General features: G+C 40.4%; 1 protein-coding gene across 16 annotated transcripts in view; it reads right to left on the minus strand.

Moving 5' to 3' along the window:
• Positions 1-26,586, minus strand: part of LOC108304386 (neurexin-3) — an 827,297-nt gene that overhangs the window by 343,302 nt on the left and 457,409 nt on the right. For 10 of the 16 annotated variants that reach the window (XM_017528522.2, XM_017528525.2, XM_017528524.2 and 7 more), the window contains 3 exons: positions 14,666-14,967; positions 10,801-10,824; positions 8,769-8,930 (listed from right to left, as the gene is read on the minus strand). In XM_017528522.2, the coding sequence (XP_017384011.1) occupies positions 8,769-8,930; positions 10,801-10,824; positions 14,666-14,967 (488 nt within the window). The remainder of the gene's footprint in view (positions 1-8,768; positions 8,931-10,800; positions 10,825-14,665; positions 14,968-26,586) is intronic. The other 6 variants (XM_037738482.1, XM_037738485.1, XM_037738483.1 and 3 more) reach the window with 1 other exon arrangement.

Here is a 26,586-nt window from a genome sequence, read left to right on the forward strand (position 1 = left end):
GGGAATTTCCTAGTCTGTGGGCAATAAAAACGCAGCGTCCACTCACCCTCTGTGCTTTCACTGGGAGCTGCAATCCTGAGCTGTTCCTAAACGGCCATCTTGGATCCTCCCCCTTGACTTTTTTTTATTACTGCACAAAACAGCAGCCGTTTTGTTTTTTGAGACACAATCTCGCTTTGTTGCCCAGATTGGAGTGCAGTGGCACCATCTTGGCTTACTGCAGCCTCGACCTCCCAGGCCCAAGTGATCCTCCCACCTCCCTCCAAAATGGCTGGGACCACAGGTGTGTGCCACCATGCCCAGCAAATTTTAAAATATTTTCTGTAGACACACAATCTCCCTCAGTTGACCAGGCTGGTCTCCAGCTCCTGGACCCAAGCATCCTTCTGCCTCAGCCTCCCAAAATGCTAAGATTATGGGCATGAACCACCATGCCCAGCCAAAAATGGCTACTTTTTAATGGTTAATCCACGTGTAGTTTAGTAGAGCTGCCATAACAAAATACCACATGCTGAATGACTTAAACCACAGAAAGTTATTTTCTCACACTCCAGGAGGCTGGGTGTCCAACTTCAAGGTGTCAGCAAGGTTGGTTTCTTCTGATGCCTCTGTCCTTAGCTCTTAGATGGTTCTCTTCTCCCTCTGACTTCACATGGTCTTTCCTCTGTGTATATCCACGTCCTTATCACTTCTTCATGTGAGGACACCAATCATACTGGCTGAGGGCCTGTCTGCACGACCTCATTTTATCTCAATTACTTCTTTAAAGGCCTTATCTTCAAAAATATTCACAAACTAAAGGTTAGAACTTCAACATTTGAACTTGTGGAGGACATAACGCAGCCCATGACAAGCCCATAAGTAGCTCCGGAGAGGCAGTAACTGCTTTTTCTTTGCTTCTGCTGCCACATTCCTCCATTTCCTCTGATTTACATCTTCACTTCTTTCTACTTTGCTCAAATCTTATTTCTTCTGGTCACCTTTTGGTATTGGTTCTTCCATTCTGTCAAGATGTTCTTATCTCCAAACCCACTGATTGCTTTTCTGCACATCTTTCTTTTATTTGTTTGTTTGTTTGTCCTGGCTTTATGTGAGCAGTTTTATCCACTGTCCCACATCTTTCTTAATGGAATAAAACTTACCCTGCTACCCAAAATCTAATGAACAATAATTTGTGTTTCTACATTACATTTACAAGGTCTCTACAGCAGTGTGCATTTGGATTAGCAGGGATTACTATCCTCATTTTACAGATCAAGGTATGGATATCCAGAGACGTTGGATAATTTTCCAATTAACATTAGAACTGAACCTGGTAGGAGGTCTTTTTAATTAAACTACATTGGACTCTTCTAACTTCTGCAGGTTTTTAATTGCAGAAATGGTGAAGAGCAGTAAGTGGTTCTTTGGCCTGAACTAATTGCTTTTATTTCAATTAATAGTATAAATAATAACTACATTAACATTTGCATGGTTTTATACTTTATGAAACACCTCCATTTGTCTAGTCCCATTTGGTCTCTACATAAAATACACGAAATCACCATTACCTTCTCTTTACAGATGAAGAAACAGAGATCAGAGCAGTCCAGTGGCTTGCTAAAAGCCATGTAACGGCAAGGAATGAGTCTATGCAAGACTCAAAGCCTGGGCGCCTGCTTCTAAAGCCCGCCCCCTTCTCATCTCCCATGTTGACTCTAAAAGCCTCACGTGGGCCTTTCTAGCCCTTCGCTGCACAGTAGTCTTAATGATAGAAAAAGGAACATTTAGGCCCAATGCTATGACCTGAATTCACCTGCTTATGGACAGAGGCATTTATCACCACTTAAGAAGTCAGGAAGGATACGAAAACAACAGCTAGGGAAACAAACGAATTAGAGAAAGAATGGAGACGGAGAGGAGGGAGGACGATGAGTAAGGAAGCAAGAGGACAACTCAAAAGAAGAACCAGAGAAGAAATTAAGTGATACCGTGAGAGACAGCAACAAGAGACAGCAAACAAGACAGGGTAAAATAAAATGAGGTTTTTTTTTTTTTTTTAAGGGAAATAAAGAGCAACAACAAACACATTATCCCAAAGCCCGCAGGTGCCAGCAATTCAAATAAACGTATAGCAATTAACAGAATTAACACAGCCTTAAATAGCTTGGCTCACCAGATGTGGACGCCTATCAGGGTTCTATAAAATGTAAAGTTATTACAGATTAAGCCATTAATCATCTGTTCAGAGACCATCTCTGGCTGCAAAACTACATTCGGTTTTAAATGGCTAATAATCACAAAAGGATGTGAAATGTAATGTGCACAATGACGTTCTATCCAATCCTTTTTCCTTTAAATATGTGTTCTATGCTCCCAATTCTCCTGCTTCTCCTTCCTCCCCATTAGTGATGCCATGAGAAAAGAGAGGTGAGAGGGTCCAGTCTGTCTCAGAGGTCTCAGTGGCCCTCGTGCTTCTCCACATGGGCAAATGGAGGAGAAAGGAGGATGCTGTGGAAAGAGCCAAGTCAAATTACACAGAAGCTTCAACACATGGGAGGATATTGTGATGGGCTCGAGTTGCCTGATGGGGACACTGCTCATGCAACCTGGTCTTGGCCTGGTCTTCCTGTATTTCATTTATCATTGAACGGCTCAGTAATGCCAAGGACAGAGGAAAAGAGAAATGCCTGTTGTCTCAGGGAGGGTCTCTGAAAACTGAAATGGGAGTCAGATGGAAGCAGTTTTCTGTAGAAAGTTTAAAATTCAGAGAGGCAGCCTCCAATCCAAGGCTGAAGCTGAGGGACCACCTTTTCTATCAGTGATCTTCAACTTCCTAGGACAAAAATATATATCAGGGGAAAGTGGTAGATGAATTAACATTAGTCCTCAAAGAATGAAGGCCTGATGGATAACATGCCAATCTGACCGTGTTCCACTGCTTAAGATCCTTCAATGGCTTCCCTGTTACCTAGAGAACAAAGTCCAAGGGTATAGCTTGAAATAAAGCCCCCTATGAAATGGTCCCTACCTAAACGCAGCTCCCAATCTTATAATTTGAGCCTTGGAATTAGAAAGCTGTTCGTAGGTTCCTCACCCAGACACCAGGACATGCCCTATCTCTGTACTTTTGCTGATGCTGCCCCTCACCCTGGAGCACCTCTTCCCCCACACTTCCGTGCTCTCTTCTACTTGGCCTCAAGCACCTCACCTTGGGATGCTCCCTGAATGCCAGGATATATTAGGTCCTTCTCCTGAGCAGCCCCAATGTAACTGAGAATCCCTCATGTTGTACATTAACTGTCATTTACTGCAATTATACGTGTCTGCCTCTCCCCACTAATGTGAGTTCCTCTAAAGCAGGAACCATATTTGACTCATATTTATAATTTAGCACAGCCTTGGCACATTGTAGGGTTTGGAAGATGTATTGTTTGCTATGCACTGAATGTTAGTGTTCTCCAAAGTTCATATGTTGAAATCCCAGCCCCCAATGTGACAGTTTTAAGAGGTGAGGCCTCTGGGAGGTATCAGGTCATGAAGGTTGCTCATGAGTGGGATTGATATTCATAAAAGGCACCCTAGAGAACTCTTACCCTCTTTTTTCCATGTGAGAACACAATAAGAAAATAGCAGTTTGCAACACAGAAGAGGGCCCTCACGAGAACCTGACCAGGCTAGCACACTGTTCTTGGACTTCGGGCCTCCAGAACTGTGAGAAATAACTTTCTGTTGTGTATAAACCACTCGGCCTATGATACTTTTTAATAGCAGTCTGGACTTACACATTGTGGATCTAAATTCCACCAGATTTCAGAGCTTCATGAGGTTAGTGATTCATTAATTTATTTATTCCAGACATACTTATTGAGTACATTTTTTAATGTCAGGGTCCATTCTAAGTGCTGGGGAAACATCTGTAAGCAAATAAGACCTCTGTCCTCATGAAATTCACATTTTAATAAAGGAAAACACTGTGTCAATAAATGACCAAAGGCAACAAACAAGGTAATCATTGAGGGCAGGCGGGATGAATTATCCCTATTTTTGCATTATGAGAGAATTTAAGCAGGGCAAACCTCAGAATAATTTTTTTTTCCTGACAGTGATTTGCTAATATGAGAAATATAGAGATTACATGTGCTAATGGATAGTCATTTATAAACTATTTTATATAATGCAATATATAATCGTTAATTATTATAAGCAAAAACATTGTATTTGGTAATGCTGTATGATTTCACTTTTATGTGCATCATGTCATTTTTTTAAGAAGAATGCAACAGAGAATTTTTATTATCTCCTTGTTACAGGTTAGAAAACTGAGACTGGAATAAGATCAGTGGCTTATTCTAGGCCCTACAGCCAGTGATAAAGCTAGCATTCCTAAGCAGATTTTCTGATTTGAAGCCCAGTATTCTTTTCGTTATACTATAATGCCTCCCTCACAGCCTTTTCTATCTCATTTTTCGTAGAGGAGCTTCCAATCATTCCTCTTAGCCTTGCTGAGGCTTTTCATATAATCTTTTTCTCATATCTGAGAGCTCAGGGGGAGGGAGAAAAGATTCTTGAAAGTTTCAGCCACTGCCATGTCAAGATGTTCTTTAGTTATCCCAGGAAAGTCAAGTGGTCAATAGTGCCTAAGAGCATTCATTTAGGAAAGATGTTTATTCATTTACAACCATGTAATTTCACTCAGCAAATATTGACTGAGAGCCACTAAGTGCCAAGAACCATTCTAGGAGTTGGAGACACAACAAGAACAAACATGAGACAGATACACTAAAACGTGAAAACATCAAAAGTAACAAGATGCTGACTTCATGATATTTAAGTGGACACAATCTTATATTGATAACGCAGGTATGTAGAGAACCGTCACAGTCTTGACGACAACATGGATGCCTTGTTGTAGCTTTTACACTAGTATTAAGTTAGGAAGTATATACACAAGTAATATCCAGTCCCTTTGGCACAATCATGGAGCCAGAACTTAGCTTTTAGGTGTGAAGTAATTACAGCCCCAAAGACAAAACCTATCTTGTGCCACACACAAAGAAGTATTGATGATCTGGAGCAGAAATTGCATAGGCCCATCACCATGTTTCCGATTTGAAGAAAATCGCACATAAAATCACTTAGCTTTATTTAGGACAACTTAAAGCCACAAATAGCAAGAGAAGATTGTTTTTTAAGGCAGCAAGAGGGAGAGAAAGGGAAAGAAGGGATTGTGAAGTAATTAGAGACTGTTCTATGGTTTAAGTGGGTGAGTGGGGTTTCTCAGGTAGCTGAATCCTAACATAGCTGGAAGCTTTTAATGCTTGCTGATTTATCAAAATCAAATACCAAGAACGAGAGAAGAATCTCCATAGACCTGCCCACAGGAAAGTGAATTGTAATGGCTAAATGAAAAGAAATAATACACCAGCGCTACATTAGATTCAAAACGATCTGTGCAAAGAACTCAGGCAAATAAGAGGACTTCCAAGTCCCTTAGAAAGACTACCATGCTGTACAGGGAAAACAGAGACAGGACAGGAGTTTATCAAGTTCTAGTTTTGCCTATCATTTCCGTTAGCATTTGAATTTTCCTTTTTCTAACGTGGTCTGAATTTAAATAAATATTTGTGCTGCTAGCTAAGATAAGGATATATTTTTATCACCTATTATAGTTATTTTTCTATTATCGACACTGTTTTCAGAACTGCCTTTACCTATTAAGCTATTAAGTAATACTTCTGACAGATTTTTGAAGCTTTCTGCCCTCTATTTGGGCAGCATAAATGCGTGTGTGTGTGTGTGTGTGTGTGTGTGTGTGTGTGTGCACGCACATGCGCACGCGCATGAGTGTGTGTGTATTTTATTTAGTTTCCACATGGATAAAGTCATCAAGGACATCTTTGTGTTTTTATGAGACTTGTTTCAAAAAGTCCAGGGCATCCTTCCTGATTAATAGATAGAAGATTTGTGGTTGGGAAATTGCTCCTTTGTCTCTAAGTATATAATAGAGAGGTAGCTCAATACAATTGTGCGTAGGAGAAAATTAATCCCAAATGCCAAACCTAAATCCTGTCCTGGAGAAACTCCATGCTCAGGACTATAGCACTGCAAAACCGAATGAGCACTCCACAGCAACCAATGCCTCCTTCATTCCTGAGCCACGTCCTTGGCAACAAGAATGTTGCAATCTTTTTCTGATGAGAATGCAATTCCAATGCACAGGTATTGATCGACTTACCACCTATGCAACTTACGACCATTCGACTTTACGACCACAATCGCTAGCCATGACTGCTCCGCGTCTGGCAGCACAAACATTGCCCAGCTGGACATACGACAGTGCGGACCAGCTTCCGGCAGCACTACCATCTCCGCATGCACCATTTCAATGTACATATAGCCTACTCAACTTACGACCAAATCGTGTTACGACCGGTCTGCGGTCCCGACCGTGGTCGTAAGTAGAGCACTAGCTGTAGTGTGATTTAGCAGTGTTTAAGAGTCTTAGCCAGGTGTGGTGGCTCATGCCTGTTATCCTAGCACTTTGGGAGGCTGAGGCAGGTGGATCACGAGGTCAGGAGTTCAAGACCACCCTGACCAACACGGTGAAACATCAGCTCTACTAATAAATGCAAAAATTAGCTGGGTGTGGTGGCACATGCCTGTAATCTTAGCTCTTCAGGAGGCTAAGGCAGGAGAATCACTTGAACCCAGGAGATGGAGGCTGCAGCGAGCTCAGATCGAGACACTGCACTCCAGCCTGGGTGACAGAGTGAGACTCCGCCTCAAAAAAAAAAAAAATGAGTCTTTCAGGGTTCATTAGATAGTGCATAGTCTGTATCTTTATTCTATCCAAATAGGGGTAAATCCCAGGGAGGAAGGGCTCTATGCCTACCATAATTCCATCAGAAATGATGATGAAATCTCTGAAACCAGCAGAGGCATACGTAACATCCTGCAGAGAGATAGCACTCTTTGGGTGCTCCTATTTCGTCCCACAGGCTGACAACAATACAAAGCTATAACTGGATTTTCCTTCCTTTATTGTGCCTTTCTTTTCTACCCCTTCCTTCTCAATTTGCACATGATTTATTACAACAAGGCTTGGCTCAAATGTCACTCCCTCTAAAACTGACTTCCACCTAAAATTTATGTTTCCTCTACTCAACTAGAGTATTTAGTCTGTGGCACTGAACACATGCTCTCCTATGCCATACTTACTCACTTACTGATCTCATCTCCCTTCCTACAAGACGAAGCCTTGGAGCATGGAAATCATGGCTTAAAAAGAGCCACCAAGTGTAGTTACAGCACAAAAAAAGGTACCCAATGATTATTAGATAAGTGAACAAATAAATTCTTATTATGCATCTACTATGTGCCATGCTTAACAGACACAATTCATGTCCGGACAAGGCTCACAGGGTAGTAACATGAATGAATGCATAGACAATGCCATCTCATATAAAAATGATGCTCAACCAATTTTGAATAAGCATAATAATAATAATACATATGCCCCAAGAGAAGACTCATAAGATGTCACAAGGGGTTGTTATCTATAAGAAGGAACACTGTTAGCTTCTCAAGAAATTTCCTCAGGGAGATGGTATATGTATCTCAGACAATCAAGCTTAGTTTAAACAAAATGTGCAGTGCACCCCTTTGATGCCACGGTGTTCTGAAAGAACTCTACCAAATTAAGTCTGATTCTTTTTGCCTCAACAATTGACCTTAGAGACTGAACTTACACTTGGCTGAGGCTCCTTTGCTCTCAGACAGAGGTCGCAACACATCAGCTACAATGGTAATAAATGAGTAATGGCAAAGTCCCACCATTTTCTCACAGCTACTAGGTCTCAGGGAAGAAGAAGAAAAGGAAAAAACAGTTTTCTGAGCCTTAATGTTACATTATGAGAATTTTCTTTCATCTCAAATAATGAGACCCTTGGGAACACCAGGCTTAGTGGAGATAAAATAATACATATATTTTAGATGGGGCACACAACAACAAATTGAGCCACTTTTATCTAGATCTTTCCTATTCGCCAGGTCAAAATCACGAAATCAAACTTTACACTCATCTAGTTCCTGTGATTTCAACTGTCTTTCATCTGTGTGATTGCATCTAATTTATAAAGCACAGCCATCTGTGGGATAAGAGCCTCCATTTGTTGGATGAGGAAACAGAACCACAGGGTACTTGATAAGGTTTGGCTGTGTCCCCACTCAAATTTCATCTTGAATTGTAGCTTCCAAAATTCCCACATGTTGTGGGAAGGAGCCAGTGGGAGGAGGCCAGTGGGAGGTAATTGAATCATGGGGGGGGCGGTCTTTCCCATGTTGTTCTCATGATTGTGAATAAGTCTCATGAGATCTGATGGTTTTGTAAAGAGGAGTTCCTCTGCACAAGTTTTTCTTCCCTGCCACCATCTAAGGTGTGACTTGCTCCTCCTTGCCTTCCATGATGATTGAGAGGCCTCCCCAGCTACATGGAACTATGAGTCCATTAAGCCTCTTTTCTTTATAAATTACCCAGTCTTGGGTATGTCTTTATCAGCAGCATGAAAACGGACTACTGCAGTACTAAAATGACAAACACAAAGTCATGCAACCAGCTTAAGTGAGAATCAAAACATAGAAAACCTACTTCCAAGTCCAAGGTTGTTTCTGCTGTAATCTATCACCTCATAGATTTGAGGACATACACAGTCATTGACTTAGACATGTCACTTGTTCATAAACAAAATAATCACATGGTGCATTAAATAGAGTTGGGTGAACTTTACCTCTTTAAGGCAGCCCATGAAGTTGTTGCTGACGGGGGAGCCAGGCAAGTCAGCGGTACTGGGGCTTCCTCCCACATAGAAGAAGTCATCCGAGCCCAGCATGGTGTAGTCCTCTTGAGTGTAGCCCGTCGTGGTAAGAATGCCATCCACAGAGATTGTCACCTGGTGGAGGGACATAGGGACAAAAGAAATCCCAACAATGACCATATGGTCCTATCATAACCCAGTGGCTTCCCCTACTTGTGGCATCACTTTCATTAAGATTTTCATGAGGTATACTTTCTAATTTGGTTGGATTTTTGTATGTGCAGCCAAGTTCCATTTTCTGGTCTGCCTCCCTGGATCTCAAGCCTTCAGCGTTCCCCTGCGGACTCATGGAAGACTTTGTTAGAATTGCCAAGCTGGGCACCTTGTTCTACCCATTGCAATCTTTACACAGTCAGGCTAGAAAATGGAACCATCCTCAGACGATAGCACTTGTCTCAGTTCATTGCTAAAATGATTGTTTATTTTTTACATGATTGTTATTCATGGTGGTCGTGAAAAACAGCAAAGAAGACATTTGATGATGAAGTTTGTTAGGGGTTGGTCTTTGGTTGTTGATGGTTTTATGTTTCCTTTTTTCTTTTCTTTTCTTTTTTCTTTTCTTTTATCTTTATTTCCTTTTTTTTTCGTTTTGTCTCACACCACGCTGACAAACATGCATTCAGGAAGGGAAGGAGAAGGGTCTTGATTCTGATATGGTCATGGATGATACATGCCATGGACTTCCCCAGGATAACAACCCCTCCCCTCCCTTGGCTGCCATCACCACCTCCAAGAGAAAAAATGACCCAAACCAAAAAGCCAACTCTAACAACAACAACAAAAAAAGAATGATGAGGAATAATAACCAAAACAATGAAAATAACATTGCCCGCAGAAAAGAAATAGCACCCTTTTACCAAACATCCATGAAAGGGGCAGAGGGCAGAAAGAAACGATGGGGCCTCAAAGCATGCACACGACATACACCAATATACCCATGCAGAAATTATCTGGAACCAAGAGAGAAGGCGGAAGAAAAACAAAACTGGGAAAGGAGGGGAAAAATTGGGGAAAGAATCAAAATCCACTCCACACTTACATGCATTGAATAAACTGAAAAACAAGATGGAAATGAAAAAAAAAAATTCAAAACTAAAAGGTACTCTTTTCTCTGCCTGCCACCTCCCTTACTAAATAAAAGAAAAGAAAAGAAAAGAAAAAGTCCAAACCCAACCCCAAAATACATGACAGAGGAAAAGGAGAATGAAGAGTAGGGAAAAACAAAAGAGAAGAAGGTGAAATTGGGTCGATGGTTGGGAGGTTGTTAGTAATGAGGAGGAAAATGAGGAAACAAATTCTGATGTGGGTAGGAAAATTCACGAGACAGGAACATGCCATGCAGAGTTTGTATGGAGAACATAACTGGTGGATATCCTTTTGGCCACGGTAGGGGATTAAGGTAAAAGAAGGGCAAGAAAGAGTATAGGAAGTTGAGTACTTTCCTCCCCAGATCACCTGTGGCAGCCGTAGCCACACAAAAAGGGAAAGAGAAAAGGGACTAAGGAGTAGGAAGGAGAAAAAAGAAAAGAGGAAGAGAGGGGGAGGAAGGCACAGAGAGAAGCAAGTCCTCACTATAAATCTCTGTTGTCTCCAGTATGTAACTTGGGAGTTGCAAAATAAAAACAAAACAAAACAAATTTAGCTGAATGGAGACACTTTAAAAAAAAAACATATTTTTTTAGGAAAAAAATTAAAAACTAGAGAAAAGGAAGCCTTCCCCACGAGATTCAACAAAATATCATTTTTAGGACAAGTGTATCCCCTTCCATTTTTTTTTTTTAAGAAAAAGAAAGTCTTGCATTTAATTCAACAAAAATTTTAAAAGAATAAATGAGTCTAAAGAGGATAAAAGGGGGGGTTGGAGAGGAAAAGGGGGGCAACACACGGCAAACCCAAAAAAAGAGACAATAAGAATGATATCTACCAGACAATGTAGTTTGTTTACCATAGCGTGTCCGATGCCTGAGTGCTTTGCGGAGAAGGGGGAAGAAAGGAAATTAAAAATTGTGAACAGAACGATTGTTAATTAAAAAAACTAAAAACAAAGATGAGTCGTTAGGGTGTTAGTACATTAGTCGGTTAGTAAAATGACACATTGCATGAATGATCTTGTGTTAGTTTCTCAAAAAAAAGGCACCCGACACAGAAAAAAGAGAGTGGGGGGAAGACAATGAGACCAGGACTCTATGGAAAACCATGCCACCTGGGGCACAGCCAGAAAAGGAGCTGCAGTCTACGTGCCATCGCAGCTCCCAGCTTCTTCCAAATACCTCTCAGACCAGACCTCGCCCTTTAGAATTAGCACCATACTTACTTCCCAGCGGCTCTTTTGAATGAATACCACCCACTCCCTTCCCACCCTCTAACACAAACAACATTCCACCTCTTCTGAAAGACTCCCAAAAGGTACCATCCACATGTAGATAAACGGATACAAAGAACTGAAATGCAAATATTTTGGGGATCATTTTTTCACATCTAACTCTGACTACAACATGGATAAATGATCATGACTTCCTCCCCAAAAGGTAAAAAACTTAAAACATTTACAGATTAAACCTAGCATAGAAAATCTGCATTACGTAGTGTACTCTAGGTTTCCATAGATAATTAAACATCTATGACCTACTTCATTTTTGTGGATTTGTGCAACCAGAGAGGAACATTTTTCTTTCAGTTTAGAATTAATAGAACTCATCAAAAAAGTTAGAATCTTCCCTATTACTCAATAAAGTCATTAATTTGTTTACTTTTCCAGAATGCATTGGAATCGCTCTCCCCCAATTCCACTTGAACAATGCTTTTTGAGCTTTTATGTCACTTATTGTATGGATAGCACAGAAGACTGGCAGGTTCAACATGATTAGAAAAGCCCTCTGGAGACCGGAAGACTGATAACCTCAGTTTTGTGTTCGTGGTTTAACAAAAGTTAACACATAGAGGTAAAGCAATGAAAGTTATGACCATGACCTTGGACTCAGGCAAGGTCAAGGACCAACTACCACCCCCCTACCACATACAAGCACACAGATTCCTCACTACCTTGCTCCCTAATCCCAGTTACAGTTTGCAACAGATACAGATAGTCCACATTCCTTCCTTTAGCTGTAAGCCATAATAAGGTATCTGGCCTTGGTCCTGGCCTGGCTTAAAGGCAAAACCATGTATAGATAATCATGAAGGAAGAAATGAGAGTTCTGCTCCATTTGGTAATAAGTACTCCAGGAAACCCCAGGTAAACTTGACTCAGATGAATTTTTGCCAGAAAAGCCATTCAATTTTACCAAAAATATGAATAAGGCTGCTATAAGTTTGTTGTCAAATATTTATGGAGGTATTTACATTTTAATTGAAATAGGAATGTCCCACCATTCAAATGTATCCTAGGGAACTCAAAAAGATGTTATAAGTATTAATTTTAATGGGCAAAATAATAATCTTGTATTCTTCACACTAAAACAAACAATTGCATTTGCAAAATCAACTTTACCTGTCAGAGATTTTCCTCTCTTTCAATAAGTTGTATTTGGAGGCAAAATTTAGTCAGAATTTCAATGAGGTTCAATGTTATATTCACTTTCTCAAAGAGGATTAATGCTCCTTCTGCCAAGAAATACCCCCAATACTGTAGGGCCTCTGTGCCCTTGCCTAGAACAGGGAATTGCACTTAGCTGCATCGTTGACAACAGACAGATGCAGTCACCTTTGAAACAGAATGCTCTCAGCCTGTAGATCATGTGCACGTCACAGCACATCTATACCCAGACCATGGATGAGCTCATAATCCTTCTGGAACATAAGGTGCTTTGCATATTTAGCCACCACACATGGCTGGGGAAGACTGTAATCACCATTTTGCAAATGGAGACTGTAGTGGAGAAAGGTCAAATGGCTTGCCCAAGGGCATGGAGCAGAGTTGGGCCTTAGAACATGAGGTTGGGGTGTGTGGAGGGGGGGAACATCCAGGGTGGCTTTCTCTAGCTGCTCTGGCTAAAACAGCACAAACAATATTTTGAATTACAGTTTGGTTTATTCTCGCTCAATTTCAAGGGCTTAAGTGGGCCTGATACTATTTTAGAAAAGTGTTCTTAGTAGAAACAAAAGTGAGCCCTTCACAGGTGAATTGGAATCATTCCAAAATGGCAAGGAAGGGTGGTGGGAGAGAGTTAGAGAAACAAACTGGTGAGAACTGTGACCTGATTGTGATGTGAAGTACATGAAAAGTCTCTCCTCCACTGATTAACGCCTAAAGGGTGTTATTTTGTATCTGCCAATCAAAACGAGCAAAAGGTTGCATTTCACTTTTAGGTCTAGTCTCTGCGGCTCACATGCAACAAGCCCTTATGTGTTAGCAAATGGATATTTGATTTGGGTTCCCTTGACAGTTGAAAAGTTCTCTCCTGGGTAAGTGCGGATGGGGAATGATGAAAGAAGATATTGGCAATAGGGTTCTTTGGCCTTGGAGGAAAAACATAGAATGATGATTCAAAAATACCAAATTCACAGATATTAGGATGATTGGGGACGGTGAGTCTTGTCTCATTTGGCATCTTTACCTGAGATAAATTGTAATCTCCCAGCAGGATGGCTTTGTTGACATACCTAAGTGTGGAAATGTATTTCAAATGTGTGCCAGTCTACAACATTTGTTTAGCATTAGTAAGGAGTTATACTTTTATCAAACAGAAAACATATGCAAACACCTATCATTTCTTATGCTTTCACATTTAGGTTAGAAGGCATTAAGTCAATCATACTGCAGAAGAAAATTTGATAAGCGCTTTTTGATAAGCACTTCAGAAAGTGTAGTGTTTTCTGGTTATGAAGGATGGATGCCATCCAACTGGTTTAATGACAGATTCGCAAGGAGCAAAACCAAGTGAAAATGGCAACCTGGAAAAGGCAGTCTCAGCACAGACTTTGATTTTTATAGGAAATTTTTTTTTGACTGATGTGGGTTTTAGAGGTATTATTATTATTATCATTATTATTAGTCATGAAATTGAAAACAACTTTGCTTGGCTAAGGCTTTCTGAGAATGTTGTCACCTGACGGAGTTGCCTGCTTAGAATCGGCAAGCGATGGGAGTTCCCAAGCACGGACAGAACCAGGAAAGGCTGCTCCAAAGTTGACTTTTTTATTTGGGTCCTTCCACTCTCCAGGCCTCCCAGTCAACTGAAGAGTCTCGGAGGGAGAGACATGGGCAAGAGAGTAGGACCACCGCATCAAGGAACAGAGAAACAGAGGAATTCAGAAAGATCCCGGCTAATTAACTCCAAAGCTAGAGGTTAACATAACACAAGAAAAAAAAAAAGTTGGAAATGGGTGGTAAATTAAAAGAGCAAAAGGAGGACTTTTTCTGGAAGGAATTAAAATTATGGCATCGTGGCAATGGCTAACTTAATTAAAAAGAAAAACATATATTCAAAGAATAAGGAAAATCTACCAAGCTGCAGAAACAAAATGCCGTGCCTAATTGAATTTAACAATAATACGATAAGATTAGAATGTAATTAAGAAAATGATAAAAGGAAAGCAGAATAAAAAGAATGAAAGTACTTATAACTTTTATTATCTACACAACTGAGTTTTTTCTTAAACAACAAGCACAAAGGGAGAATTAAAGTATGAGGAGAAACATATTTTAATAATTTTCCTTGTGAAATTGCAAAGACTGGGAGAAGGTTAGACTTTAACATCTCCATCCCTGAAGCTCTACCCCTCGTCACCTCACCCATCACCTGCTTTTCAAACTTACTACCCAGGCACCTAGAGGAGCCTTCCAGGCGTTCTCTCCCCTCAGCCATTACCTGCCGCAGGTTGCGTGTCACTTTGACATCGTGCCAGGCGTTGTCGTTGAATTTTCCATTCACTGGCTCCACAATGGCCTCAAAGGCCCCGGACCCCAGGTTAATGACCAAGGAGACCGCGCCATCCTTCAGAGCCAGGTTGACATAGTCAGCCGACTTGCCCGTGTGCAGGATGAGGCCGTTACGCTGCCAGGTCTTAAAGGAGAGGGTGATTTCATCACTGCTGCTCTGGATCGGGTTCTGAGACAGGTCGTAGCACAGATACTCTGAGCCTCGGAAAGTGGCCACATTCTCCTCTCGAGCTATAGGAAAAGAAGAGACGAGAGCAGTCAACACTTGCCTGGCAAGAGTCAGATCTATGCAAATACCAAAGAGAGCCCACCACATGGACACTGCCCCCGTTCTTAGGCTGATACCAGCACAGCCCTCCCTTCGACTCTTCCACAAGTCGTATATTGAAACACCAGGGAAACTAGCAGCAGAGGTGGCTGCAGAGAAATGACGTGTCCACACAAGTGGAGAAGACAAAACAAGATGGTACAAAAGAGCTTGCTGCCTTTCCTTCAAATTTTCTCAAAGAAAGACCTATAGGGAGGTTTCATGCAAAATAATCAAGTGAGGCTTGGGCTGCTTTCGCTTCAGGAATTGCTTTTAAGTGCTTGTAGAAGAGCTGGTTTAGAACGGATAATTAACTGTTCTGACAAAGGACTCTTTAGCTCCAGGTACCTTTTATTGACCAATAACTTAAAATCAATTACCCAGAAAGATCTGGCTCTGATTTTCATCCATCAATAACTCAGCTAGCCCTGGTTTCTATGGTACAGTCCCAAGCCCCGTGGAACATGGCTGGGTTGTTGGAGGCTGGACCCAAGAAGGTGATATAGCAGGTAAGGAGAGGGGAAGATAATGAAATTTGATATGTTTTGATAAGACAGCAAGACCACTGTTAAACTCAAGACTGTCTGCTCTAGGGTCTCCTGTTTTACATGACCCTGGTTGGACTATCCATGGCCACAGAACTAGGGTTCCACGGGGCCAAGACGGCATTCTAGTGGAACCCATAGGATCTCTCAAGACCATATTTCAGAGCCTGGGACCCTGTAATTGCCCACCCAAAAAGCCTCAAGCCTGTTTTCAGGGCTTGTGCAGGCCTCTTCCCTGGATCCATCTTTCTAACGGTAAATCATACATATTGCAATTGGAATAGCCATGGGGGACTATTTGCAGAGATGTGGACAGGGCTTGCCCATTAGGCTGGGGCAACCACATGCATTCATACCAGACCCTTCATGATATAGGACAGAGCCAAAGGTGGGAAGAGAAGGGAGTAGGCTAGGGGTTGGCTGGTTTCTCCCTGGGTGGCTACTTCCCAATGCCAGAACTCCAAGGAATCCAAAAATTCTAAATTTGAACCTGGCTTTCCAGGTAGATATAAAGGCATACTTGTCAAGGCAAGAGGATGAAATCTATTTTATTTAATTATTTGTTGATTCTATTTATAATTTCAACATACTGTACAGTGTTATGACCTTCCATTTGTCTTCTTGCCAGACAGCCTTACTTAGAATAGTCTACTTCATACCAGGGTTGGTCAAAAGCTGTAAAAAGCACTTCACTACTAAAAGCAAATGGCAATAATAGTTGAGATATGCAGTTTCCCTTTAAAAATTTGAGGCTACAAAATAAGGTTGAGAGAATTCTATTTTCCCCGCCGGAACTACACTCCAGCCTTATTAACCAAAGCCAAGTCTACTTCAACACACAACTCTATTAAACATCACAGCCCCAGGTACATTTCTTAAGCAAAATAAATATTTTCTCATCCTGAGGTAAGAGCTGTCAAGGAGACACTTTTACAATGTGAAGAGACTACTACCGACTACATATTGTTAAATTAATCTTAGCATTACGAGATCATTAAAAAATCAACTTCAGCTTCATACTCCAGAGAGTTAAAGAAGAGATCAAGTTTCTCTTGTGTGTTTCAGAGCACCCTGGTATCTACCTGCATATCTCTGCTTGCACAGACACTGGTATAAGCAAAAAAGACCCGTTCACCTATAAAGTCACCTGTGACTTGCACATATGTAAGTAGTTAGCACATAACTCATGCTGTATGCATTTTAGCAAAAATAGCCCCCCAAAGGTAATAAAGCAGAAGTTCAACACTATCTGCCTGTTTGAAGTAGATCTACCCAATCCCCTCATGTTCTGTTTGTTGCCATGATCTCGCCCCTCATTTCTGAAGAAATGTTTTGTTAAGATGCATTTGGACAAGCCCCTGCTCAGGAGACCTAGAGGTGACCCTGATCTAGAGTAGAAGGTCACAAAGCAAATGGAGTTATCCCAACCAAGCTCTTTCTCTACAGACATGGATGTGCATAGAGCCAACTACTATGCATGTCCTTGGCACCACAGGTGGCATATTAATGGGTGTCTTCTATAAACATTTAAGTTATACCTTGTGTGCCCACTGAACTGAGATAAATGAGCAAGGAAAGTAGTGCCTATAAAGAGAAGCTTAAATTAATCATCCAGCACCCTTCAAAGGGGAAAAGTCTGACGCAGAACAGCAAGGCACCAGATATTATTTAATGTGCTACATGGTGCTTAATATTTTTTATATAATTAGAGCAAGGAGTCTGTCAAAATAATAAATTTTAGAGCTACAGGGACTTTAGAGATTGCCTGATTTAATGCCCTTATTTTATTAAGGAAGAAATTGATGACTAGAAATAAGTGAGTTGCCCAAGACGACACAGTTAGTTTGTGGTGCTCTGGGCTTGGGCACGTCCGGGCTTTTCTCTATATATCCATTATCTTTTCTTTGCCCATCACTCTGGATATTCCAGATGCTCCTACGTGACTTGTCAAAAGCCACAGATGATTCCATGGAGCTCTGCATTGACTGACAAACCATTCCAAATTTTGAATAAATTGAGCCAGAAACCAATTCCTCTCACCTTACATTAATCACTCATTCGCCAAAAGAAATGTTTTCCTTTCAGCCCCTAGATCTGTGTTTAAAGAAAAAAACACCTCTTTTATGTGGGAGGCCACAGAGGGAAAAATGGCATCGGTGTAAAGAAGAGAATATCACCATTAATAAATAAGAAATAAAACCAACTCGAGGAAGAAAGGCCTATGCAAATCCCATGCATATTTATGCTAAGCTCCATGCAAATATACCAACGAAGATTTTATGTGGCCAAGTGCCTTCCTTTGCAAATATTTAATAGAAACTGCTGTAACAGTTCACAACCTTCCCAATCTTTTCATCCAACGAAGAATTTTCTGTTTACCTCTTCCTTGAGCCAGAGGAAGCTATGAAATCAGCATCACCCTGACTGCTGGGATATCTCCTCCATTGGTCAACAAGCAACAGAAAACTGAAAGCTTCCCTCCGAATCATATCCTACATAAGCAAACTTATATCATTTTCAAGTAATGGAATAATTTTCCCCTACATGTTGTGGAATGAGAGGCACTAGCAGTGCATAACCCAGTCTTTAAAAGAGCAAATCAAGGGCTAGAAAGGAGAAAAAATGAGGACCTTAAAGAAATCACTCTTCTGTATACTTGCACAACTGACATGATTTTTTCTCCCAAGAACTCCAATCTGTCTTGATTCCCTTCCAGTAGCTGAGACTCAGGCATTCTCTTATCACCTTGAAAACCATACTCAGTTTCCAGTCGGGGTACCTAAAAGGGGCAAAACTAGATAGTGACAAACATTCATTTCTAACCTTATTCAATCCTTTGAATCCTCCATTAGAAAAACAAATTAACACCCTGAATCTGTTTTTTATACTTGATGTTTACACCGAGAAGGAAGTTGAAGAGACAATGCAGTCACCTTGTATGTATTCAAGCTAAATGGGTGAAAATGAATGCAGGGATTATGTAACACAGTACACAACAGCTTAGCATAAAACTACAGCTTGGCAAGAGAGGAGGCACTGACGTGGCTAATGGACTGTTTAGATCCATTTAAATTATATCATCCCAAAGTTTACAATCAATTGCATAAGTGTAAAAATAAAAAGTGTTATTCTCACTGCATGAAAAGCAGAGCTCAACTCTGTATGACAACAAATCATTTATCCATTATTTGTAAGCGTACAATTGATTAAACACTAGATGCAATCTAGCTATGTATAACTGAAGATTCTAAATCAGTTTGTATAAGATATATAAAGTACTGATATTTCAAATGGCTGGTTAATCCAATACTGGCATATACTTAGTATTAATATGCATTTACTTAATTCTGTTCTTCACTCCTCTCTGCCTAAAAGACACCCAACTTATAATTTATATAATAATAACTCTATTTCTCTGAGAAATTCCAAAGCAGACTGAAATAGTGCTATATTTTATTACTAGGCAAGTATGGGGGAAATGCATGTACCTGCTTAATTAGGCCTGCCATATGGCTTGGTGTCTCAAAAACCCAAACTGGGCTTTGAGGGCAAAAAATTTGAACTTCTATAAGATGGGGAACCACTGCATAATGTTACTGAAAAGGATGGAAGGATTCAATCTATATTTTTAAGAGATTGCATAATCTTTAAAAATACATTTGAACTACTTTTTCAGGGGCTGCCTGGAACTGTTTCAGCCTAGATGCTAATATAGTTCCTGGATGTAGTGAGGTTTGCATTTCACTGGACAAGAATGTAAGCAAAAGTTCCCAGCAGAATAACCTAGGAAAGGCAGAAACACCAGTGAGCCGGGGAACCCAGGAGGAAGCCAAAGTGTGGATACTTAAGATCCAAGTGCAATCATGGAACGCCGAAGACCAAAGGCAAAATTTGACAGAAAAAGACAAAGAATTAGTCAAAAAAGGGCTCAAAATGAAAACATGCCACACATTGATAAAGAAGAATTCTAGGGCCATTTGCAAGCAGACATTTACATGCATCTAGATGTGTGGATTTCCAAATGCTTTCTTAATCATTATTTGTATTCTCTCAATGCTCTGTGAGGTCATTGTACTGTGATGACACCAATGTGAGGAAATGGAGACACAAAGAGTTTACAGGGGTCATCTAAGGTACTATGGAGTGCCAGTTCCAAAACTGTAATGCTACGATTTTCATTCCACTGCTTTTGCTACTTCACCATACCACTACCTTGATAGGAACTCAGATTCCCAAAGCAGATGTCTAGCACCCTATATCTGATACTCTGCAGCTGCGTGAAGTTCAAGTCAGAGGTAAAACTATTGACAATAGCAGATAAGATCCCTGGGAGGCAGCAGGAAACCAAGCAGGGAAGGAGGGGAGTACATTGACTTTCTTTCCAAATCCTCAGCACCAAGTTGAAAAAAAGCCAATCTGAGAAGATAACACATTTTACATCCATCAGAGAACCTTAGAAATGGGATTTTTAGATACTTAAAAGAGCCCATTAAAATGCTGACCCCTCTGAAGTGCCTGAAGCCAGTGGTCCTGTGAAGAACACCTGCTGAGCTCCAGAAAAGGAGTAGGAGCCAGCTTCCTGATGATGAACCTCGAGACACAGCAAAATTGTTCTCATTGTAGCATGCAGACTTTGTCCTTCAAACTGGCACAGCGGTGCAGTGCAATTCTTTAGACTGCATTCATGCAAAGATAACCTGGCTGCCCACCCTGGCCTGGCCCACCTGGAGGCACAAAAACACATGGGCTACTATTGCCTTCCCCGCTAGGCAAAGAGATGTGCTGTGGTCTTGCGGCCAGCCTGTGAACTCATTTACTCTCTGTGAAGACAAACTCAGCAGGGGCTATATTATGACTTCTCCACCAGTACAACTGCAATCAGAGGTTGGAGGTTCTCAAGTCGTGAACTCACAGATCACCCAATTCTGGCCAGTGCTTTCCAGGCAAAGAAGCCTCAACAAAAGAAGTAATGAGTCCAAGGCAGACAGGTACACAATGGCAGAAATAAACGTCTATGGAATAAGTTCACAGCTGCACAATTCTACTCATTCCTGGGGCATGGAGGGTCTGCATATCCCCTCAGTGCTGAAAGGTACCTTGAGCTAAAACAGCAATTTGAGTATTTTGCTGGCAAAGAAACAAGCCAAGTATAGTTGGTTCCTCTATAGGTCTGTTTCCTTACTGTGCAACCAGCTAAGAATCCAATACAACGAACAGGAACATCTGCCTCTAGGAGGAGCCTCTTAGGAAGCTGTGAGCAGACATCCATATTATCTGTTGAACTATGAGATGATCATATTTGCAAAAATGGGGGGAAAGTAGAAATCCTTTTACTGGAATGAATTCTACTGTACACTTAGTGACATTTCCTGCTAGAATTTGGGGAGGAACAGAATGATTGAGTCAAAAGGCAGAAGAAATCACAAGTGACTGCGCTCTGGGTTCTCCCTGTCTCATTTCCCTTACAATGTATTTTAGGGCCAAAGAAAGCATTAAGAGAGATCAAACTGCAGAGCCATCCCCCAAGGACAAACAACAAATCCTTTACCTGCCACATCCCATCACACAGGTTTTTTAAAAGCAGAGTGTACCAGCAGACAGGAAATTGTGTCGCCATGAGCAATCCTGCACTACAAAAGAAAATACACAGGAAATCTGACCTCCTGAGGCCATTTCCAACCCTTATCCTCAGACTCTCTGTAGGAAAGATGCAGCAGAGAAATAAATGGACTTCTCCACACCGCCTGGGTCACTCACTAGCCTGCAGATGCTTCTTGAAAGTGATGAGAAGGAAAATAGTAAATCAACTTGTCACTTGGAAAATAAACAGCCAGCATCCTGGTGAGGGAAGCTGCCTCTGTCCACAAAAGAATGGCCTGGAAAACCACGCTTCACTGAAATCACTAGAAAGCTAATGGTATCCTAAAGACTGAATTGCTGTCCATTGCATTACAATAAAAGTTAAATTTATTCACTTAAGGAATATTCACAGGTGCCTACTATGCACCAGTTAATGTGTTCAGTGCTGAATGCACTTAAGTCACATGGCAACCTTGTAAGTACAAATAATTAGTTGATATTTTACAGAAAAAGAGAAATTGTAAAGCTAAAAAAAAAAAAAACATGTTGAATGCCTGCTAAGTGCCAGGCCCTGACAATGAACTCATGTTAACAGGACATTCTGCCTGGTTGAACAGTAGACTTACGGCTTGAAATGTAATGATAAACGCTTTGAATCAGACAGACATGCATTTGACACCCAGCTCTGAAACTTACCTAAATCTATGGAACTGTAGCTTATTACTTAATTTCTCTCACCCTAATCTACAAAATGGGAATAACCACAGTACATATTTCATAGAGTTGCTGTGAGGCAGGAATACAAGAAAGTTCTTGGACCAGTTCCCAGCCACAGAAGTGTTAGCTATTATTGTTGCTGTTGAGAAGGCATGAACAAGCAAATAGCTGCCAGAGTTGCAAATGTCTGGTAGGTGATATCGGCATACAGAAGAGGAAGTAGTTGACCCTGGGCATTAGAGAAGGTTCCATATAGGAGGTCACACTTAAAATGTGTCTTGAAGTGTGAGTAGGAGTTTACCTACAAAGGGAGGAGGGAAATGCTAATTAGAAGAAACAGCATATCCATTGGTGTGGTCATTAGAAGAGCACAGAGTATTTTGGAAAAGGTGAGAAGTTCAAGGTGGCTGGAGCAATGGACATGTGTATAGGTTCAAGATGTAGACTGGGGCCTTCTCTGTAACATCCTTGAGCAGTGGGAATGGGGAATTAGCAGAGAAGAAATTCAGCTAATGAGTGGCATGATTATACTTGCATTGTACCAGGGGTCCAGTGGGTGGACAAATGGCTAGAAAGGGAAGAGAGAACCAGGAGACATTTCTAAGATAGGATGGATATTGCTAAAACAATAAAAAATAAAAAACACACAACCTTAGCCAATTACACTGCACATGGCTGTCTTCCCACTTACAGTAATTTTTGTAACACAGGGATCCAGGAGACATTTCTAAGATAGGATGGATATTGCTAAAAAAAATTAAAAATTAAAAACTAAAAAAATAAATACATAGCCTGAGCCAATTGTACTGCACATGCCTGTCTTCCCACTTACCATAATTTGTGTAATATACTGTACATTTTACTTTCCCTCAACTATCAAATCCATGTAAGCAAAACTGTAATTATGCTTCTTTCAGTATTTGTTTCATTTTAATTATGGGTCAATCAAACAAGCATTGAACACAAATAGCGCACTCTATCTTACAGAGGAGAATCCATTTCCCTGTCCCCATGACATGATAACATTTCCTCCCCATTCCCCAGAAGAGAATAGTTTTGGAGTAACACTTTGGCCATCTCTCCTTTATTCATTCTCCTGCAGTGGTTCATCTGCTTGGTGATATAGTAAGGGTCTGATACTCTAGTTCTACATCTCCTAATTGGAGAGTCACTATTCCCAGGTGACCTGCCTTTTACTCTCTTTCTACAAAGCTTGTGTATTCTCCTTTGGGCTGTCCCACGCAGTAATCCTTATCGCCGTAGACTCTGCCCCTGTGGAAGAGGCCCTGCGGTTTTCTGGCTCTTCTACCTGTTGCTGAGTGGGTGAGTTTAATTCAAGGGAAAAATTACAAAGAAGCCCAATCTGGCTGCAATAAAAGCCACATCTTCTAACTCTACCAGCAATAGAACTGATATTTGGATCCTTGACACAATTATGATTTGACTCTTATGTCTATTACACAATCAGTTCAGAAATCAGAGGGAAATATTATGGTCGTCACCTCAGCGCTTAACAAATATTGAAACAGGAACCAAAATAAAGGTTTCAGGAGAAACTCAGGATATCAAACTGGTCCTTGGGTTGCTTTCAGTATGACTGGAGAGGTAACAGACACATCTGGAGCCACACGAGTTCAATGACAAAAAAAAATATCAATAATGTTAAACCCAGCTCTAGGCCACAGTGTTTACCAAAAATACATTTCTTGAAGTTACACAGAGTATACGAGTAATTAGGATGGTGAAGAACTTCTCACAATTGACTTCCTACAGGTGAGTTTCACATTGAATTTTGAAGTTTTTGAACACGAAAATAATTGTAGAATATACACATACCCACAGACTTACATATCCTGACACCTTTGGCCAAGACCAAAAAGAATCATCAAAAGTACTCAATAACTAAGGCAATTTTACTGGCATACCAAATGCCATGTAGTCACACTACATTCTGTGGACTTCATGAGGACAAAATGTTAGGAGGGCCACAAAGCTGGAGAGGAGAGGTCTGCGTCCCTAGTAACACTGTATATTTTTTTATAATTTTGACATAAACAAAATTAATAATAATGAAAAATATCCACAATGAATCTAGAGCAGGAAGTAGATAATCTGAAATTTTTTTTATCAACAGTAGCATACATACCAACTCCAATTTCTACCAAAATTAGATACTAATTCACACATACACGTTCAGCAAAGAATATAGAAGTCATGAAGGTTTACAGAATTTGAGAAAACTCATACATTTGGATATTTTGAAGCAATAAATACGAATTTTTTACCACATAAACTTTAAAATGTTTATTTCTATCAAATATCTCTTTGGTCCAAGATGAAGGTGAGTAAAGAATTCTCAGTAACAATTATCCCCATATTATCAGAAGAAACCTTGGAAGATGATGTAATCTACTTGTTGCCTCAATAAAACTGTAATTAAATTATATTTTTGGTAAAACTATCTGCCTTTAGGTACCTAGAGAAAACAAGACAATCAGGTATTACGTGAAACTTCCTACAAATAGTTTAGGAGCCAAATGGATTCTGGTCCTAAAAGAGAAAAGTGGGATCCAGAGGTGGCACCAAGCTTTGCTTGGGTGATCAACAGGGAAATACAAAGTGTTAAAGAATTTTACTCAATGTGTCCTTCCTTAGGCCCGGAATATACAGAATAGGAATATAAATGGTGAGGGGCTGATAAAATTGACGTCCACTAATTTATACACATATACACATACACACACATACCTACACAACGATCACTAATTATTAGATACTACAGCTCTATTCATATGTAAAAAGAATAAGAATTATGTCTACAGAAAATCTCCCCATCAACTTCAGGTAGCAGTTACTTTGGAGGAGGAAGAGAATAAATGGAACCAGGGAGGTATTCAAACATGATTAAGTCTTTATAAAAAGATATAAAGCAAAAAAAACGGCAAAACATTAGGACTTGTTCAATCTGAGTGATGGCGAAAGCAATGTTTGTAATATCCTCTACTATAGGTTCTGTACGTTTTATGTTTGAAATACTTCATCCTTTTTTGAAAAGTTAATTCTCTGCTGCTGACGAAACATCTAACCTCCCAACACATCTCGAATGATTCTTTGGTTATTTGATTTACGGCTGTCAACTTTTCAGCCATATGCTGTAAGCAGCAATTTTTCATGCCTTTTCAAAATCTCCTGTTTACCCAGAATGTGTGAAGTAAAGAGCTGCAGAATTGAATTGAAATGAAGTTGAGTTGGTCCTAATGATTCTAAAGTCACCAGATCCCCCTCCTGCCCCATCGTTGCTTTCCCCACTCTTTCTGGAGACCCACTGCTCAGTGCCATGGTATCAGAGTTCAGCCTAGTTTCCCAAGGGCAAAGGGAAGCAATGCTGCTGGAAGCTGAGGAATAGAGAAGACATGTTAATCTGTTACCATGGGGTAGTTCCACGGCAGATACAGAGAGTCAAACAAGGCTGGAGTCTGGAATAAGTGACAGGTACATCTGCCACAAGCCTCCTAATGCTTTTCCTTTCCACAGCAGAATACAATCATGCTAGTTCTTTAAGAAAATCCCCACTGAGAAGCCTGAATCTGTGCCCACCCTCTTAGCCTCCCCTTGCAGGGGGAGGGATGGCAGCCCAGCTCCTCCTTTGTTAGCTCTGTGGTCTCTAGCCTGCAAGTCTAGACAGAGTGGCTTGTTAAAAGGACCTGGAGTCAATGCCTGGACAAGATCAATAAGGCTTTTTATGACACAATGAAAACTTTCTATTTTGTTAAATGTGGTTAATCTACCATTTCTGCAGTACTCTTAAAGCTTTCAGTGCCAAGCACAAGAGCCCAGGTGATTAAAACCCTGTTTGGAGACATGGACTGGAAATTTGCCAATGTGGAGGTACAAATCCTAGAAACCTGGGCTGTGTCTTCTTTCATAGCTACACGTGCACTTCCCTTTCCTCCCAAAGAAATAAATATGGAGGCTGATACTGATAAAAATTAAAAGGGTCCCATTCCAATGCTTTCAAGAAAGGACTGATAATTCCCAGGGTCTAAAATAATTAAATGAAAGAATCTGAATGGAGAGGTGGAAGAGGATGGGATATGTTGAATGGGAGTGGGGAGGGAGAGTTCTCTAAAATGGATGCAGACTGAAAAATCAATGATCTGATTCAGGAAACCTAAATAAAGAAGAAATCTTTAATGATTGCATATTCAATTATAATACTAATATTGTGCATAAAACTAGAAGAAAGTATTTATCTCATTTTTGTCATTTCTTCATCTCAGACTATCACCAGTCTTCTTGAGCATCAAAAGATTCTTATTTTTGCTATAGCATACAAAGAACAGGAAATTAGCATTTACTGAACCTGTATTATGCTCCAATGAAGCAAACACTATATATACAGCATTTGACAAGAATTAACCTGTTTTAGTGATTTAAAGTTACAAGAATTCAAAGCAACACAGAACAAATGAAGTAATAGAGATAGCATATCTACATGTCAATATTCATCTGAAATGGGACTTTTTATTAGGATACTTAGTATATTTATCCCTCACAAAAGCCCAGTGAAATAAAGTTTTACTAGCCCATTTTCCAGATGATAAAACTAAGGCTCAGAAGGGACTAAATCCTTCTACCATTTCCAGTAGGAAGCAGATCCAAAATACAAACCAATGCTAACCTCCAAAGTCTACATGCTTT

The sequence above is a fragment of the Cebus imitator genome, unplaced genomic scaffold (assembly GCF_001604975.1).
Source record: "Cebus imitator isolate Cc_AM_T3 unplaced genomic scaffold, Cebus_imitator-1.0 Scaffold54, whole genome shotgun sequence".
Lineage (NCBI taxonomy): Eukaryota > Metazoa > Chordata > Mammalia > Primates > Cebidae > Cebus > Cebus imitator.